The 18,373-nt window shown below is 49.5% G+C and overlaps 1 protein-coding gene across 1 annotated transcript in view; it reads left to right on the top strand.

Annotated features, from left to right (window-relative positions):
- The window catches only part of Ubash3b (ubiquitin associated and SH3 domain containing B), a 144,035-nt gene that overhangs the window by 99,305 nt on the left and 26,357 nt on the right, over nt 1–18,373 (top strand). Inside the window, exons 2-5 of the mRNA XM_005069401.4 lie at nt 6,683–6,736; nt 7,450–7,636; nt 10,597–10,795; nt 13,572–13,741. Of these exons, the coding sequence (XP_005069458.2) occupies nt 6,683–6,736; nt 7,450–7,636; nt 10,597–10,795; nt 13,572–13,741 (610 nt within the window). The remainder of the gene's footprint in view (nt 1–6,682; nt 6,737–7,449; nt 7,637–10,596; nt 10,796–13,571; nt 13,742–18,373) is intronic.

The following is an 18,373-nucleotide window of genomic DNA, read 5'->3' as shown; positions in this document are numbered from 1 at the left end:
TCACCTCTTGTCCTCTGCTCTCAAGGTGGCTGCCAGCCTCAGGCACAATGCTGAGCTGCACCAGGTCATGCAGAGGTGCTCAACTCAGCAGACAGACCCACAAAGCCTCTGGCATTTCCGCCTAAAATCCACCTACAAAAAAGGGGGGTTCATTGGGTTGGGAATGTGGCTGTGAGTGTTTACCATGTATGCACAAAGCACTGGATTCCAGGCCCAGTACCACATGAATTAACTCCCAGCACCGTGTGGTAGCTTACAACCATCTGTAACTCCACTTCCAATTCCCTCTTTTGGCCTCTTTGGTCACCAGGCATACATATGATACACCTATATGCATGCAGGCACAAAACAAAAACAAACAAAAAAACCTATGCACGCACATACATAAAACCTGCATGATGGAGCATCCTAAAAATCTCACCATCAGAAAGTATAGGCCAAGTGGATCAGAAGTTCAAAGTCATCCTTGGGCTAATTGGGACCCTGTCTCCCAAATCAGCCTTTGTTTTTCACAGATAGTGCTCTGGAAGTATTTCTCCATTGTCCCTTATAGCACCAGTGGCTTCATTGTATGTCTGGACTCTCCTACTGAGAGGCAGAATTCACTCCACCTATGTCTGCCCAGGATGGAACAGACTGTTAAACTGATTTTGAGCAGAGTCATTGGTTAATTGGGCCATATTTTAATTTAATTAAGTGTGTTAGGTGTGAAAAATTAATAATTGCTATCCTCCAGGTTGAGAGGGTTTTTTTTTACATCTTAGAGTTCATATTAAATATTTCTAGAATGTAAGGTTGTCTTGGTGACATGGAGAAGAGATATAATTAATTTAATTATTTGCTATATAGGGTGTTGTATCCACTAGGAGGGTTCTTGTGTCTTCTCATTTCTTCACAAATAGGTCTTTTGAGCATAGACAACTGGAGCACAAGAATGAGTTGGGTAGGGGTGGAGGGATGCTGCGGCTGTATATCTGTCTGAGAGCTGCGCAGAGCGGACTGCAGTTCAACAGAGAAAAAGCATCTCTAAGCCCCAGCTCTGAAATCCAAACGGCTCAAAATCTACACCTCTCTGAGTACCATGATGCTTTGTGTTTGAAACCATTTGGGCTTTCAGGTCTTCAGATTTGTGGTGCTCAACTGTTAGTCTATGCAAAAACCCCCAAGGCCAAAAATACTACAAAATGGGAGGCACTTCTGGTGTTTTGGATAAGGGTGACTCAGTCTGCAGTTGGGAAGTTCAGTGAGTTTGTTTGGTATTCACCGAACCAAGGTTTTACTCTTTTGAGGGAATACATTCAGAGTATTTCCTACTGGTTTGTACTACGGGTGTCAGGTATCTGAGTCATAAGCCCTCTGAAGGCATAAGAGGGAAGGCTTACCACAGAGGACCTCAGGTCCAGGCTAGCCTGTTCCCCATGTTAGGGGTGTGTTCATTGTTTATTAACCTTGATTATCAGTCAGTTATTAGCAGATCGTCCTTGGACAGGAAATTGGATCTTGGTTGTAACTCAAAAATGTATGGACAGACAGACAGGCAGACAGTCAGACAGACAGACAGACAGAAGTCACAGTCAAGCTGAGAAGCCAAGTTTTAGGTACTGGATATCCAACAGCAAGCTACACAGCCTCTCTTTTCATGACCCCTGGCCTGGCTGTCCACCTAGACTAAGCCCTTAACTCCTGGCCTATCATCCCCGCCCCAAAGAATTCTGTCAGAATTCTGTCTGTCCTGTGCTCTCCCTCAGAGCAGTCTCCAGTGTGGATTCAGCTCTCAGTGTCTTGCAGTGGCACGGCAGCTTTGTCCAGCACCTCAAACACCCTTTCCAGCGCCCCTGCCTTTGGACAGCCTGCTGATCTGCCCTCTACAGAGCTCAGACTGCCACTGGAGCCCTAAGAGGGAATGGTGCCTGTTAAGCACTTACATGATGCTCTGGCCTCCGCCCCTGGCATCTATGGTTATTCTTGGTTTGGTCCCCACTCTTTGCTATAGTGATTGTCAGAACTCCAGCTTCACAAAGATGAAGTCTGGAGGAGTGTGGTGCAGCTGATGCTCAGAGCTAGTAGCTGCCTTGAGCTAGTAGCTTGTGTGATGGCCATTGAGTGAAGACCATCGCCATTTTCCCCAAAGCTCGTTAAAACTGCCCCTGGCACCTCTGAGTTTAATTTAATGTCGTAGGGTGGTGTGATGTAGTGTTCGAGCCCGGGACTCCCCACTGTGGAGGTAGACTACCCCTTACCTGAGCTTAGCCACAGCCCTTGTTCACCTCTGAGAAGACATTTGTGGGTGTCCTTCTTTGTCTGGTCTTTGCCTCTGTTTTCCTTTTTGCGTGTCTCTTGTTATGTGAACCCTCTACCAGCAAGGCCACTGCTTTCTCCCTCTGTATACCCGTAACTGTTCAGACCCTGGTAGGTGTTGTGTTCAAGAGACCTGAACTAGAAGTAGGGTATGAGCCCAGAATGAGATTCCACAGAACCAGGGCAGCAGCTGAGGGGGTCCACTCCTAGGGCAAGAAAATAGGGGATTCCAGTCAAGTTCCAGTGAGTATGCTGCTTGAGCTTGTAGCTTCCATGATGCCCAAGGGTCAGAGAAGATTGCCACTTCCCTCAGAACACTGAAGATCTTTCATGGTTCATTTTCAAGTTTAGCACAGTGACTTTGCAGCAGTTCTCAACCTGTGGGTCGAATATCACATCTCCTGAATCACAGATATTTACATTACGATTTGTAATTCATAGTAGCAAAATTGCAGTTATGACGTAGCAACAGAATAATTTTATGGCTGGGGGTCACCACAACATGAAGAACTGTATTAAAGAGTCACAGCGTTGGGAAGGTCAAGAACTACTGTCCTAGAGTAACATGGAGTATAGTCTGAGGGAGTTGAGAACAGAGCGTATGGTGGAGTCTGGAAATGACACCAGCCTCGGTCAGCCAAGGGAACCAGAGGCCTGAAAGATGCCCACCAATCAGAGAGCAGCACTGCAGACCTTCAGCGAGGCTTTTCGTTTTCATTTGGTTCCCTTCAGAGTTCCAGACAGCAGGTGAGAGGACACCAAAAGGAAGGAAAGAAGGAAGGGACTGGGAGATGGAGAAGGGCTGAGGGGAGGAAGAAAGAGGAGGAAGAAGGGAGAGACGCTGTCACAGGCAAACCAGCAGGAAGGGTAAACCTCCTTCTAAAGCGTGGCCTTGGGGCATGCCCTCCACATCCAAAGATCTGAAGATCCCAGGAGCTGGGAGCTGTGGGAGGACTCCCAGCAGAGCCCACCACAAGTAGTTGGTTGGAGGCTCTACTGGCTCCTCCCAGTGACCAGAGCTCTCTTAGTGGCCTGTTTGGCGTGTCCATCAGTCCTTGCCTTTGCGTCACCTGTGCTGGTCCCCCTCTGAGTAGTCAGGAGACTTGGTGCTACGAATGAATGCTAGATGTCAGTTAGGACTGAGGTGTTCCACGTGACAGAGTATCAGGAACTCTTGGATTGTCCCACTTACTGGTCTCCGGTGAGGCCTTCCTCCAAGGCCATCCTACCCACTGCTGTGTCCCGCTGAGCCTCGAGGGTGGGACTGGACTCCCACACTCCAGGCTGAAGGAGCTCCATCTGCTGAGGTCTCCAGCAGACTCTGAAGTCAGCCTCCTGCCGGCCTCTGGTTGCTCTGAGCGGAGCAGATGCTTGGCTGTGCTCGGCACACTCCCACTTGCCCTTGGCATTGGCCCCAGGGCGTGGGCCGTGGGGGTGTCGCACTATGGCAACTCACTCAGCAGAGCTGAGCAGTCCTCTGCCACTGTTCCCCGGCTGTCTGTTCTGTGGGCTGAGCTCTGGGAACATGCTCAATCCCAACTGTAGCCAGCTTGCTTTGGGCCTCCAGGCCTCGTAGGATTGGGGTTTTCCCTTCCTAGGGAATTTCACCACTCTGCTTCAGATGTATAAATACTTTCCAGAAACCTTTAGAAATACATTTAGGGACCGGTGGGTAAAGGTGTTCCCCACAAAGCCTGACAAATTGAGTTGAATCACTTATGGAAGGAGAGAACCAACCCCTACAAGTTGTCTTCTGACCTCACCACCATCCCCCCAAGAAGGGGCGGGGTCGCTGGAAGGATGGCTTAGCGGTTAAAAGCACTGGCTGCCCTTCCAGGGGACCCGAGTTTGTTTCCAGCACCCGCTTGCTGGCTCTCAGTCATCCGTAACTCCAGGTCTGTGGGACCCAATACCATCTTCCAAGCATGAACATTGTCCATACACATGCATGCAGACAAAACATACGCGTAAAATAGATCTGAAAATGAAGGTTACAAAGTGTCTAAGACATATTTCTTCGAGACGGTTCTTTCTTGAGGCCCCCAGGGACCTTTGTGCTGTAGCCATCACAGCTAACCCTCTCTAGAGAGGGTGTGTTACATGTGATACCCTTCCACCGAATGAAAGCGGTCAGTCTTGTCTTCTCCAAAAGGAACTGTTTGGGTTTCCTTAACTCTTATCGCAGACTTATCACATTCAAATCTTTCATTAGCTCTCCTTTCTTTCCCTTTGAACCTTCTCCAAAACAAGTCTTTTAAGTTAGGGAGACCGTAACTTAATTAGATCTCTCATTTCCCAAGGATTTTCGTGGCTCCTCCAAAGAAATAAATTAAATTTCAGTCCGATATATTTCACTGGGGGAAGGGTGCAAGAAAAAGAGAGTGGATGCTTTATATAGATAGCACATTGTCTGGGCTGAAAATGAGTTTTCCTCATTCCAGTTGTTTTTTGGAACAATGGGTCGTTTGGGAGACATTTAATCCTTTCGAGTTTCTAGCCGCCAGCTCCCCACAACCGGTGGGCTTTTGTGTATCCGTGGCTTCTCTTCCTAAAATAGGGAGGGGGCGTGTCTCGGCTAGGGAGCACCTTTCAAAGTGCATGAGGTGGGAGGGTGAGAGCGTTATGCTTCCAGCTTCCTTCCATCCAGGGTCTGCCTCTTCCCTCTGGGACTTCATCTCAGTGGTAGGCCTGTCTTTCACAGTGCTGGTCCAGGTAGCGGGGGTCCCACGGGAGCCAGGCTAGGAGGAAAGCCAGGCCTGACTTAGTTCTCAGCTGGTAACAGAACACCAGGCCCTGTGCTCTGCGGTGCCTCAGGCAGGCTGTTTTGAAAATCCCATTTCTCCACTTCTTCCCTCTGGAGCTTTCCTTGGTGGACTGAAGAAACTGGGCTCACAAGTGATGCCTGAGGTCCCTCCCAGGCTGATGCAGAGACTCACAGTCTTCGTGGTTCTAAGTGGTCCAGCGAGGGGTCACGAGGGAAAGAAAGACCCAGGTGACACAGGCAAACGGGAAAAGGATGCTTGGAGAGACTGACAGTTCCATTTGAATTCCTTCCCAGTGGACCCCAATGGAAGGGGGACAGAAATGATCGCTTATTGATGACTTGTTTTGAAAGCGGTCTTTGACTGGCCACCTGTGATGTGTCCACCCTGCTCAAGACTCCATGTACTATCCATTGCTACGTCCTGTGACAGAGTAGAGGCACTCTGTCTCTTCCACCACCCCCTCCCCCAGGAGTCAGCACCTTCCAGTTCACAATGCCTCTCTTTGGTGCTGTCATTAGACTCAGTGTGTTGCCAGGGCTCTGAGTTTTTCCTCCATTGCTGTCACTGCTATTGCTATTACTACCTCCACTACTGCTATTATTGAGACAAGGTCTCACTGTGTAGCCCTGGCTGTCTTGGAATTCTCACTGTGAAGGCCAAGCCGATCTCTATTTCCCCCAGTGCTGCATGAAAGGCGTGCACCATCATACCCGGCTCGCTCTGTTGCTCTTGCCCCCAGTACAATCAGATACTTAGCTTCTGGCTCCTGTCTTCCTGCCTGCCTGGCTGAATTCCACGGGGACAGAGACATGTGCTTCTGGTTCCCAGCCCCCAGAACGGTGCTGATGAAACAGGTGATAGTGAGTAGTAACTTGTATGTGCGTGGGCATGAATGCATGGTCAGAACCCAGAACTCTGTGGCTCTGGCAGACCCGGCCTTGCAGTGCTCCTGGAAAGTTTGTGTGCAGGGCCTCACAGCTTTGAGTCTCCCGTACATACAAGCTCGCCATCAGGAGGGCTGTGAGCAGTCTCTCCATGAGTAACTGATGGTATCCCATCTCTATTCTATCCAATATTATTGGTCCCCAAAGATATCTGTGACATCATTGGAGATGATGGATCCACCTGGGCGGGTGGGGCCTGGAGAAGGAGGAAGTGAGTTCATCCAAGTGTCCTTGGAGACATTTAACTCTGCATCTTCATGTCCGTTCCCTCTGCCTCCTCACCCATCCATCAAGGGCTGTAAGAATCCACTCTGCAAGGGGAATCTAGGTCATTGGAAATGAGTGGGTAAAAATCAAGGAGGAGAAGTACAGACATGACAACTTTTAGGGAAGTGAAAATAAAACCCTAATGTGGAAACAACTGAAAATAGACGGTATGGATGTCAGGCTGCATGCAAATCCGATGTTAATTACATGGAAATTAATGATGAGTCCTAACTTGCATCTGCCTTCCTGTGACCCTTGGGGAGCCCCTGCTGCAGGCTCTCTCCTATGCCACATAACAGTGCTGGGAAGGCAAACTCTGATGTTGCCCCCTGCCCACTCCACCCCAGTGAGAGAAGCTGAGAGGAAGGCTAAAAATACCAACAATAGATATTTGATTTCTTTTTGCAGACAAAAAGCGCTGGCATCCACTGGAGGAAGAAGCGTTCAAGCAGCATGTGACTGGTTGGTATGAAATAAATAAATTGAGAAGATAGCATGTAATTAACTCTGAGTGTCTGTAAGAAGTGCGAGTGTGCAGCCTTTTTCTAATGGACCCTTCTTGGGGGAGGGGATGAGCCAAATGTGACAGGCCCATTTATCAAGTCTCCTGCCTCCTTTGCCCTGGCCCCAGGGTGTGTGTATCTCCTTGGATCTGTTTTCAGAATCTTCCCAGATAGAGGCTCACTTTACCTGAGCCCTGCCAGTCACTTGGAGATTCACTGTACGTGTGTGGATGCCAGGCTGGCCAATTTAGGAAACCGTCGTGCTTAATCATTTGTCAGGATGTCATTCCCAAGAGAAGCCCCCACAGGCCCCCTTCCTGGAGCTTCCCTTTCGCTTTAGAGGTACAGGAGCTCCAGCATAGACGGAGCTGAAGGATGGGGGGTATGCAAGGAAACTTACTCTGTGGGGACAGGATGTAGAGTTGGCTCAAGGATGCTTCCTGGAGAGTTGTGGGATGAGGAGGCAATACCACTCTCTGGGGGACAGAAGTCTCTCCATCTGAGAGTTGGTTGGGAGTGTAAGCTACAAGGGGCGGGTCTTTATGGCTCAGATGGAAGTCTTCTCCGTGTGGTCCAGGAGGCGAAGCGTGGCGAGGGAGGGGCCTGCCTCTTCTGTTCCTCCTTGTCCACTGTTCTCCAGTGAGGCTTTCTGGGCGCTCTTCTCTCTCACAGGTTGTTCTCCCATGTCGGTGACCCCTTCCTGGATGACCCCCTGCCTCGGGAGTATGTCCTCTACCTCCGTCCAACCGGCCCATTAGCCCAGAAGTTGTCGGACTTCTGGCAGCAGTCCAAGCAGATCTGTGGGAAGAACAAGGCCCACAACATCTTCCCCCACATCACCCTCTGCCAGTTCTTCATGGTGAGTGGCATCACATTCCCTGTCTCCCCACCCTCCAGTGTCCAGGCAGCCCCGGGGACCTGGGCTGACCGTAGGAGCTGTTCAGAAGACTGAGGAAATGCTCAGGAGCTCTCAGCACTGCGTGGGCCTCCCAGGAGTCCATGCTGCTGTGGTCCATAGTGAGGGCCTCGCTCCAGCGCCACACGCCTGACTGTGCATCAGGACAACCATGTACTTCCACGACCTAAAGAACAAGCCTGACCCTTTGTGGGTGGCACTCTGGCCTGGTACCTGCACAGTCAATGACACGGCTTCAGACATGCTTGCTGTCTGCATGCTCCGCTCATAGGATGGGAGTCACAATCTCTCTGTGTCTCTGTGTCTCTGTCCCTGTCTCTTTCTGTCTCTGCCCCCTCTCTCTGTCTCTATGTCTCTGTCTCTGTCTGTCTCTCTATCTGTCTCTCTCTGTGTCTCTCTGTCTCTGTCTCTGTCTCTCTCTCTCTCTGTCTCTCTCTTTCCAGAGATCCACCACAGGTGTTGTTTTTCAGAAGCCATCCATCCACCTTGTAGTCTAGTCTGGAACTCACTGAGGAGCCTAGGCTGGCTAGCCAGTAAGCCCCAGAGATTCTCCTGGCTCTGCCTCCCCAGTGCTGAAATTACAAGCCATGCTACCACACCCAACATTTTTATGTGGTTCTGTCAGCTGAACGTCATCCTCATGCACGCTTACGTGGCGTGTACTCCAAATGACCTCCTCACCTTTGTTTTTATTTTGTGAGACAAAGTCTCGTGTAGCTCAGCTTCCAGCTTGCTACCTCACTGAGGATGACCTGACACTCCTGCTCTCCCTGCCTCAGCCTTCCAAGTGCTGTGATCACAGGCACGTGATACCATGCCTGGCCAGCTGTCAGGGCAGACAGGGGTAAAAACAGAAAGACTGGGGAATAAAATAAGTGGTACAGACAAGAAAATCCACTCCACCTACGTGGGCAGCACTACAAGGTCTTACTAGGCTTTTCTGGAGACTGAAAGATAACCCTTGGCTGCCACGGTTCCTTTTCTGCACTCTGCTGTCTATGGGAAAGCTTATTGAGGTGCTAAGTCAATCCTCTGTACTATGATGTTTGAAGTATTTGTCCTCTGCTTCCGCTCTCACGGTGATGGCATCTACCTACTCACATGCGCTCCACACGAAAACAGGATGGTAGCCTTATCAAACAATTTTCAAAATACATTTTGCTTTGCCACCCCCTGGAACATAGCCTCTCTTTGTGTGTGTCTCAGGTAGAAGACGTGTTCCTAACACCTTGTCTCTCTCAAGTCACTCTGAGAATTAAATCAGTTGTCACTTCCTCTTAGTCACGCCAGGATCTTGCAGAAAAGCATTCAGGGGTTTAGAGTGTCTTGTTCTTCCTCCCAGCCCTCCAGAGAGGGTAGGTGGATGACATCACCACTCCCAGACTTATTCTTCCTTTTCCCCAACAATCATGGGAGTGGAGGTAGAGATGGCGGTTGTCTGAGGAGCAGCGGAAAGAGCTCCCAGAGGCTGTGTTTTGTGTCTTCCTTTGCCCCCACCCCACTCCCCTCCTCTGACTCTCAGGCAGCCTCCTCCCTCCACCCCTTGAAGCACGGTCTCTGACTGAACTGGAGCCTCGCTTTTGTGGGGGGTAGGCTGGTTGGCTAGCAAGCTGGCAGACTCCAGCCATCTCAGCCTTCCTGTGTTGGCTTACGAGTGCCTGCAGCGTGTGTGACATCTGACGTCTGACGTTTTATGTGGGTCCCAGGCCCTCATGCTTGCAGAACAAGTGCTCCTTCACACAGAGTTGTCTCCCTGGCCTGCCTCCTTTTCCTCCTCTTCCTGTCTCAGGTATCCCAGGCTAACCTAGAACTCAATATGGCTGAGGATGCCCTTACGCTATTCTTCACTTCCTCAGTGCTGGGTTTTCAGATGTGGCCCTAACACAGCCCATATGTTACCCGCCCCCACCCAGTTTTACGTGGTATTGGAGATGGAATGGAGTCTCAGCCTCCCGAATGCCAGACAAGCACTCTACCAACTGAGCTATCTCTTCTACTCCAACCTCTGGGTTTTGTTTTTTAACATTTTATTTTATGTCTATAGGTGTGCATGTGTGTCTGTACACTGTTTTCATGCCTGGTACACACAGAGGCCAGAGCAGGTTATTGATTGGATCCCCTGGAGCTGGAGTTACAGACAGCTGTGAGCTACCATGTGGGTGCTGGGAACTGACCATAGGGCCTCTGCAAGAGCAACACGTGCTCTAAACCTCCAAGCCACCTCCCCAGGCCCAAGAACTTTTTATTTAATTGTCAGATTATGGTATATGGCATGACTGTTTGATGTATGCATGCATTATAGAATCTAATTGAGCTAACCCTATATACGCTTCCTGCTGTCATTGTTTATCTGCTCTAAGAACTTGGCCAGCTACCACCTTCCTCTCCTTGCTTTCCTTTGGGTCTGTGGGTTGAGCTCAGGGCCTCTTGCATACTCGGGACGAACTCTAACACTGCGCCCCGTTCCCAGCCCTAAAATCTTCCTTTTAACAGTTTTCAAGTGTACATCGCATTGATTGTTTCCAGCTATTGTTACCATGCTTCTATGACCTCCTCTGAAATTGTGTTTCCTTTAACCAACCACCTCAGCCCCAACCCTGCCTTTTTTTTTTTCTACTTAACCAATCCCATGACAGCCTGGCAAGGTTCCCAGGAGCCACCACAGAGCAAGGAGAGAGATGTCATGGTGCATTCCCTAGTTTCGTGTGCCCACTGGATAATCAGTGTCTGGCTAATTGAGAGCCTGCAGCTTTTCCCTCCCTGGTGGACAGGAGTGCTGGTTAAGTAATCGTAGTGATCAGCCTCAGCTCTCTGGGGACTGACACGGTGCTCAGCGCTGAGGGGCGGCAGGCTTCTCTCTGTCTCCTGGGCTGTAATGAAGCCTGCTTGTATTCTGTCCCCAGTGCGAGGACAGCAAGGTGGACGCGCTGGGGGAGGCCCTGCAGACAACCGTCAGTCGCTGGAAATGCAAGTTCTCCGCCCCACTGCCGCTGGAGCTCTACACCTCCTCCAACTTCATCGGGCTCTTCGTCAAGGAAGACAGCGCCGAGGTCCTCAAGAAGTTCGCGGCTGACTTTGCCGCGGAGGCTGCCTCCAAAACGGGTAAATCCCCACGGGGCTGTCTGCGTGGTCCTGGATCCCAAGCTCAGAGAGCTCAAAGGGACAGGGATGGGAATGGGTGTGTGACAGTCAACCTACAAAGAGGAAAGGATGTATTTGGGCTCATGGTCCCTCGGTTTTCAGCCAGTGGTGGTTGGCACGATAACCAGTTGGCCTGTGGTGAGGCGGAACATCAGGCAGGAGTGCATAGAGAAAGCTGCTCACCTGAAGGGGGCCAGGAAACAGGCAGGAGTGAGCACAAGCGCAGGGGTCCCAATGTCCTCTTCAGAGGCATCCCAGATAACCTAAGTTCTTCCCATAGGGTCCACCCCTGAAAGATTCACCTCCTCCCTGTGATATCACAGGTTGGTGACCAAGCCTTCCACATATGACATATGGGGACTTTGAAGGTCAGATGGTAACGTCTGCAGAGGAGAGGGCTGGAGCCCCGAGGTGGAGGATCGTGTAGAAACGGACCCGGGTGGCGAAGCACGCCCCACATCCCTCGTGAAATGTTGGGCTTCTTTCTGTCCCGCTAACCTACTGAAGAGCCTGCCCATGCCGTGTTCCATGCCTCCCAGGGACTTAACTGCTCCCGCTAAGCTATAAATGTCACCCTTTGTAGTGTCTCCATCTCCTCCAGTCCACATCTAAGAGGACTCCCTTTCATCCTCTAAGCTCCCAGCCATGCGTGCTTTTGTCTGGGCCTGGCCGTTTGGTCCCGTAGCACGGGGCACAGTGGCGTGGAGCCACTTTATAGTAAGTCATGAAAACAGCAAGCTGAAGAGTGTTGCTCCAGCGGATCACTCTACTGTACAGTTTATTTTTGAGATAGGGTCTCGTGTAGCCCAGGCTTAGCCTCGTGAAGCTAAGGTTGCACCATGAACTTCTGATCCTCCGGTGTCTGGCTCCTGGGTGCGGGGATTCCGGGTGCGGGGATTCCAGCTGCGCACCACCACATCTGGTTTTGCCTGGTCCTAGGGATGGAATCCAGGGTTTCATGCATGCTCTCCCAGTCGAGCTGCATCCCCAGCCCCTGAATCCAAGTGCTGAGTGAGAAGCTGGGGGGCGCCTGTAGCGCCCCAGCCTCACGTTTAGGGATGACTGATCCAAGCCACAGAACTTACTTACTCCTTTGGCTCCTAACCTTCAGCGGTACCTTCCCGTAGGGTGCTAGTCCTCGATGCTGACATTTCTTCAGAGACGCCCCCACATAGAGCTTGGGATCTAGGAAGAGTAATAAGAAGCAACTGCTGAGCTGCAGGTCACAGGGCGTGTCTGCCCTCAGGACTGTGGGTCCCTAAGACCCTCCCCGTGGCTTGGGATCCCCTTCTGAGAACCCCTTTCTCCCTGGATTCAACAGAGAGATGGAACATTTCAAAGAGATAGAATAACAAGGAGAAAAATCACCTGTCTTCTTATCCATTGTCCTTGGGGAATTTTTTTTCTTGATCCCCCTATTGTCAACCCACCAAAAGCCCTGCATCCTTTACAAATCAGAGAGCAGGGCTGTGGCCCATTCTTAAAGTGCACATGGAGTAAGAGACAGTCAAAGAGCTTGTTTTCCATGTGGAAATGAGACTGCTAGTCCCTCTCCAAGAAATCTACGATCACAAAGAACTTGGTGGTTTAAAGGCTCTGTCTCTGTGGTGCCCCCTGGTGGTGAACGTCAGAACTGGGTGGCCCTGACACAGCTGGTCTAGCTTTGTGGAAAGTAGGTCATTATGTCTTTGCCCTAGAACTCAAGCCTGAGTAGTGAGAATTACTGGTTCACCCAGATTCCTCCAAAAGTATATTTAGTGTCGTTCTTCATTCTTGGTGGCTCAAGAAGACTCGCCCACATGCTTTTGTTTCATCAGCAAGAACTGAAGACCCAGAAAGAATAGTGAAAACTTACAAACACCCGTCTTGTGGGCTCGCTCCACAGAAACACCCTGTAGTATAATGGAAGAAAAGCAAAACCCAAAAGAGCAGCTTCCTGCTCTATGTCCCTTCATTTCTTCTTGTTGCCGGTTCTTCACTGTTCTCACCTGGGAAGCAGACAGGTCTTCCTCGTGTAACATACAAAGAGGAGATGAAACTCGTCCCTTGCATTGGTAGATTTGTTCTGCTTTATTTTTAGCATTCTAGAATAATGCCATGCACACTTCAAATGACCCCAACCCAGAGCAGTGTCCCCCTGAGGGAACATTTGCCGATGTGGGGAGTTCTTTTGGGTTGCTGTGACATTGGGGGTGCTTCTATCCAGCGGGTAGAAGCAGGGCAGGGTATAGTACCCTGCAATGCAAGAACAGCTCCCCACAAAGAACTGTTCACATAAGTGTTTTGGGGGGAAGCCGCCTTCACCCTCCTCGTTTCCCCGCCACACTCCGGGAATCCAGGAAGCTTGGTTCCAGATGAAGACAATATAGCTCCAGCAGTCACGCCGTTACCAAACCTACTTTCTATTTCCACATCAGTCACGTTGGCCCTTTAGGCCTCGGTTTTCTTTACCTGAATGGTGGGACTGATGATGAACCCTGGACCTGCCAGGAGAAGTCAGCCAAAAGGGTTAACCGGAGCCCATCCACAGCTCCTGCAGAAAAGCCATCTGGTGTGTGGGTTTTTTTTATCTCTGGAACAGCGGTTGATTCGGGGTCTGGGGCCCACCCATTTAATTCTCTGCTTTGTCACTTGGGGGACAGGGCGTCTGAGGGCGCCTTTCTGTGCCCTTTCTTCTGTCTCCTCCTTGCTGTGTTGTCCTCGTTCTAATCCCCGAACGCTACCTTCCCTTTTCCAGAAGTGCACGTGGAGCCCCATAAGAAACAGCTGCACGTGACCCTGGCATACCACTTCCAAGCCAGCCACCTGCCCACTCTAGAGAAACTTGCCCAGAACATCGATGTCAAGCTAGGGTGTGACTGGGTGGCCACCATATTCTCTCGGGATATCCGGTTTGCCAACCATGAGGTAACGCTTCCCTGCAGTCTTGCATATTTCCAGGCACCTGGATGCCTTACGAACAAGGAGCGCTTGCTAATGGTGACACAGAGTGATGGAGACCGAAGGGAAGTGACACAGGGCAGTGGGGACCAACAGGGAGTTATCAAGCAGCACAGAAAGATGGGAACCAGAGGGGAGTGAGTGAGCACTTGGCCGGGAGTCAGAAGGCTCCAGATTTTATGAAGGTTCTGGAGACTCCCTGAGAGGCTTAGCATGGGTGACATGGTTCATTTAGATAACATCCCTATGTTCTGTCTGCCCTGTCAGTCTGATTGGAGGGACGTAGGAATAAAATGGAGAATAGACAGAAAATATATTAGTGGAGTTAATATTATATTCATGTAAACTTTTGATGTTGAAAGGGCATTAATCCTGACCTGAGGTGAGTCAAACACATAGATACAAAAGTAAACCAAAATATAAAACCTACAAAAGCAAAATCCGCAGGTATTTGATGACATGCTGATGTCTAGAGCATGCGGGGTACCATTGGACATGCAGAATTTTTAAAAAGTCTGCACTCAAGGAGTTTTAAGGGCCAGTGAGATGGCTCATCCGGTGAGGGCCCTTGCTATCAACCCTGACAACCTGAGTTTGATTCCCGGAACCCACATGGTAGAAAGGGAGAATAGAGTGTTTCAGGTTGTCCTCTGACCTGCAGCGTGTGCGCGCACGCGCGCGCGCGCACACACACACACACACACACACACACACACACACATGCACGCACGCTCGCACGCACGCACGCACAGCAGTATAGTTGAGGCCCCCAGACAGCAAGCAGAGCCTAGACCTTCTAATCAACAAAGGTGGCTGATCCATGTAAAGAAAGGTCACACACGGTGGTCCCGAGTGTCTTCTGTTTCCCTGTCTGCTGTGGTTTCAGTTACCAGAAGCTATTGTTTCATGAAGGGCTCGGGGGATGGCCCAGTGGGTAGGAACACTTGCTGTGCAAACACAAAGTTCAGGTCCCCATCATTCTGCTCAGTCTGTGCCTGTGAGCTCAGTGTTGAGAGGCAGACAGATGAATCCTTGGAGCTAGCATGCATGAAATGATGAGCTTCAGAGCCAGTGAGAGAACCTGTCTCAAGGGAATAAATAGAGAGCACTAGAAGAAGACACCCAGCCTTTCCCTGGACTCCACCTGTGCACACACACGGGTACGAGCATACACTTGCACACACACTTGTGCATATACTACATGTGTAATGTAAACACACACAAATTCATAGCCTTCAGATAACTTTTATTACAATGTATTATTAGAATGTCTCTATTTTATTATTGGTTAATGTCCTCAGTCTATAGATTAAATGTGACCATAGCTATAAATAGAAAAAAGTATCCAGTGTAGGCTTACCCAACACAGAGAATGTGTCTGGTGCTAGCTTCAATTTCAGGCCTACCCTTTGGGTTTTGGAATAAACCCCGTGTTTAGTGGAGAACCACTGTAACTAGATGAAAATTTTTCTTCTAATTTAATTACATTTATTAAGCAATAGTTACATGTTCCCCAGTTTTTCAACAACAAAGTTGTTGTTATTGTGTTAGCATATATGACCTTATGGCAATTATTTTATGCTAACATGAAAAAAATAAAGAACAGAAACTAACAGGACCTCTTGCTCTGCCCAGGCAACCTTGGGATCAACTATGGACCAAAGCTTTGGGGTGAGGTATGGCGCTTTGGAAGTGTCGAGGGCAGGCTTGACCTGATCTTCCTGATGAGATCATCCTTCAGTCATTGGATGTTGGTTTCTCCTGAGGCAGACTAAACTAACTAAATGGGATCTTAAGAATTTTAGCATCTCAGCCGGGCAGTGGTGGCGCACGCCTTTAATCCCAGCACTCGGGAGGCAGAGGCAGGCGGATCTCTGTGAGTTCGAGGCCAGGCTGGACTGACAGCCTCCAAAACAATACAGAGAAACCCTGTCTCGTAAAACAAAAAAACAACAACAACAAAAAAAAGAATTTTAGCATCTCCTGGAACCACCTAGAATGAGCCCTGAAGGATACTAGAGTAGGTGTGGCTCGTCAGACTCTTTTCCAAGGACAGAGGCAGAATAAAAAGGTCGAGGGGGCGATTGTGCCAGGCCCCGGAGAGGTCACCTCTGTGAGAGGAGAAGATGGCTGTGGAATCCACCGGGCTGTCCTCTAACGAACGCTGCCCTCCAGTTAACTCCAAGGGTAACCGGTCTCTTCGTGACCCACATTCTGTTCTGTCTGTGCAGCCGGAAAGAGGCTGCAAATGCCCGAGTGAATTCTTTTCTAAAAATAACTTAGCCCCTTTATCTCTTATTTGTTAAAGCTCAATTATTACTGTTTTTTTCTGATAAGGCGCTCACTTCCCCTCTAGGTTCCCTCTGGGGTCTTCTGCTCTTCCAGAGCCCCTTGGGTGTATAACACTCCCACCCTCCTCCTTCATTCTGTCCCCAGGAGGGAGGTTTGATAGAGTGTTCTAACCAGGGAATGAGCCACCAGAGGACACTGAATTAGGCAAAGACATGGAGCAAGGTTCAAAGGCTCGGTGATGCTTAGGATACTGTAAGGCGTTATCCTCTGCTGTTTCACATTCTCAGACACAAACTCAGATGCCCAGCTGTAGCTCACACCCCTTCCGTGTTCGTGTTGACATTGTTCTGCAGCCACGGAAATGTAGGACAGATTTCTACAGAAAGTAGACATTTCGGAGCCTCCAGCTCCTGCTTCCATCTTGGCTGGCTCATTTTAGCGGTAGTTCGATTCACACTGGCAATTTCTGTAATTCACAAGCTAGGAATGTAGCTCAGTTTATAGAGTGCTTGCCTGAAACACGTGATCCCTGGATTCAGTTCCCATAGCCGCAGTACACACCTGTAATCCCAGAAGCAGGAGGACTAGAAATTAAAGGCCTTCCCCCGCTACACAGTGAGTTCAGGGCCAGCCTGGGCTACACGAGTAGTTGACTAAAGCAAAACAAACAAAAAGTCCAACCAGCCAACTGAAGAGCAAAACAACAGAAACAGACTAGGGAGGTGACCCTAAAGGGCAGAATTCAATACCCCAGCATTCGCATAAGGGATGTGTACTGGGGCAGGTACCTGTAATCTGAGTGTTGGGGAGGCAGAGACAGGAGGCTCCCTGGAGTTTGCTGCATAGCCAGTCTAGTCAAATCAGGAAGCTCCTGGTTCCATGAGAGACCCTGACTCAAAATATAAGGTAGAATGAGGATGGAGAAATAGCTCAGCAGTTACTTGTATTCCGGAGGACCCAAATTCAGTTCCTAGCACCCATGTCAGGGCTCACAACCCTTCTGGTCCCTAAGGACATGTACACATGTGGCACGCGCGTACACACACACACACACACACACACACACACAATTACAATGAAGTAGAAGGTAATTGGAAAAGCACTCAACATTGACCTCTGACCTACACACATAGAGTGTATCTTTTTTCCAGTTCTTCATTTCCTCTTCTCTAAGGTAGAGATCTTTCCTAGACTGTTGGCAAGGATGTGGGGGATATGTGGAGAGCTACCGTAACAGCTAGCACGGGGCAGGTACAACACAGAAACCACACACCTGCAGCTTCTCTTCAGTCAGCTGTCATTGGGTTTGGTCTCTGTGGAATAATGAGGGAGGAAAAAGCTAAGCTTGGCACAAAAGTCTTTTTTTATATTTATTGTTTTTATTTTACATGTGTGGGTGTTTTGCCTGTGTGTATGTCTTTGTACCATGTGTGTGCAGTGCCCATAGAGGCCACAAAAGGGTGTCAGATCCCCCAGCATTGGAGTTACAGATGGTTGTGAACTACCATGTGAGTTCTGGGAGCTGAATCCACGTCCTCTGGAAGAGCAGCCCATGCTGGTAGCTGCAGAGCCATCTCTCAAGAAAGACACAAAAACATAAAACAACGAAATAGCACAGAGCAGGGCAAGTTAGTCTCAGGTCTCTCAGAGGTGGACTGAGTCTTTGTGTCTAGCTTTGGGGTGGAAAGCATCAGAGAGTACTGGGGTCTGGATTATTATCCGTTTGTTTATTGGTGCTGGGGGCTGTACCCCAAACCCAGAGCACCAGAGCACCCATTCCACTACTAAGTTACACCCTTGGCCTCCAGTTATAATGCTAGATTTGATGAACTCCCTTGATTTTTTTCAGTTATAAATTCAGTCAGTCAAACTTATTTACTGACCCTCTAAGGTATGCCGAGGATCTATCGTCTCCATGCCTCCTTGTACCTTGATGATCCCTAGGACATCTGAGGTGGGATGTTCACCATTAAGGAGTACTTCTCTGAGCTCTTCAAAGGGAAAGCTGAACTTCCAGCCAGGGGTATTGTGAGCCAAAAGTAAGCTGTGCTCAGGTAGCTGAGGGGGGTTTGACTGTGTCCTGTTCCAGCAATGCTGCCTTCCCTTGCGTCACATGACCACCCAGAATTGATCGTAAAAGAGATCTCTAGTGAGTAAATTTTTTGTCTTTTAAAACAATTTTTAAATCAACTCAGCAGAGCCCTTGGCTTGCCTGGTGATCAGAGAGGGACAGGAGAGGGAGAGAGGAGGTGATCAGAGGACAGACCAACAAGCAACTGAGAGATAACTGGAGGATTAGAAACAGAA

Source organism: Mesocricetus auratus, unplaced genomic scaffold (genome assembly GCF_017639785.1).
Source record: "Mesocricetus auratus isolate SY011 unplaced genomic scaffold, BCM_Maur_2.0 Super-Scaffold_100022, whole genome shotgun sequence".
Lineage (NCBI taxonomy): Eukaryota > Metazoa > Chordata > Mammalia > Rodentia > Cricetidae > Mesocricetus > Mesocricetus auratus.
This window is presented reverse-complemented; position numbering and strand designations above follow the sequence as displayed.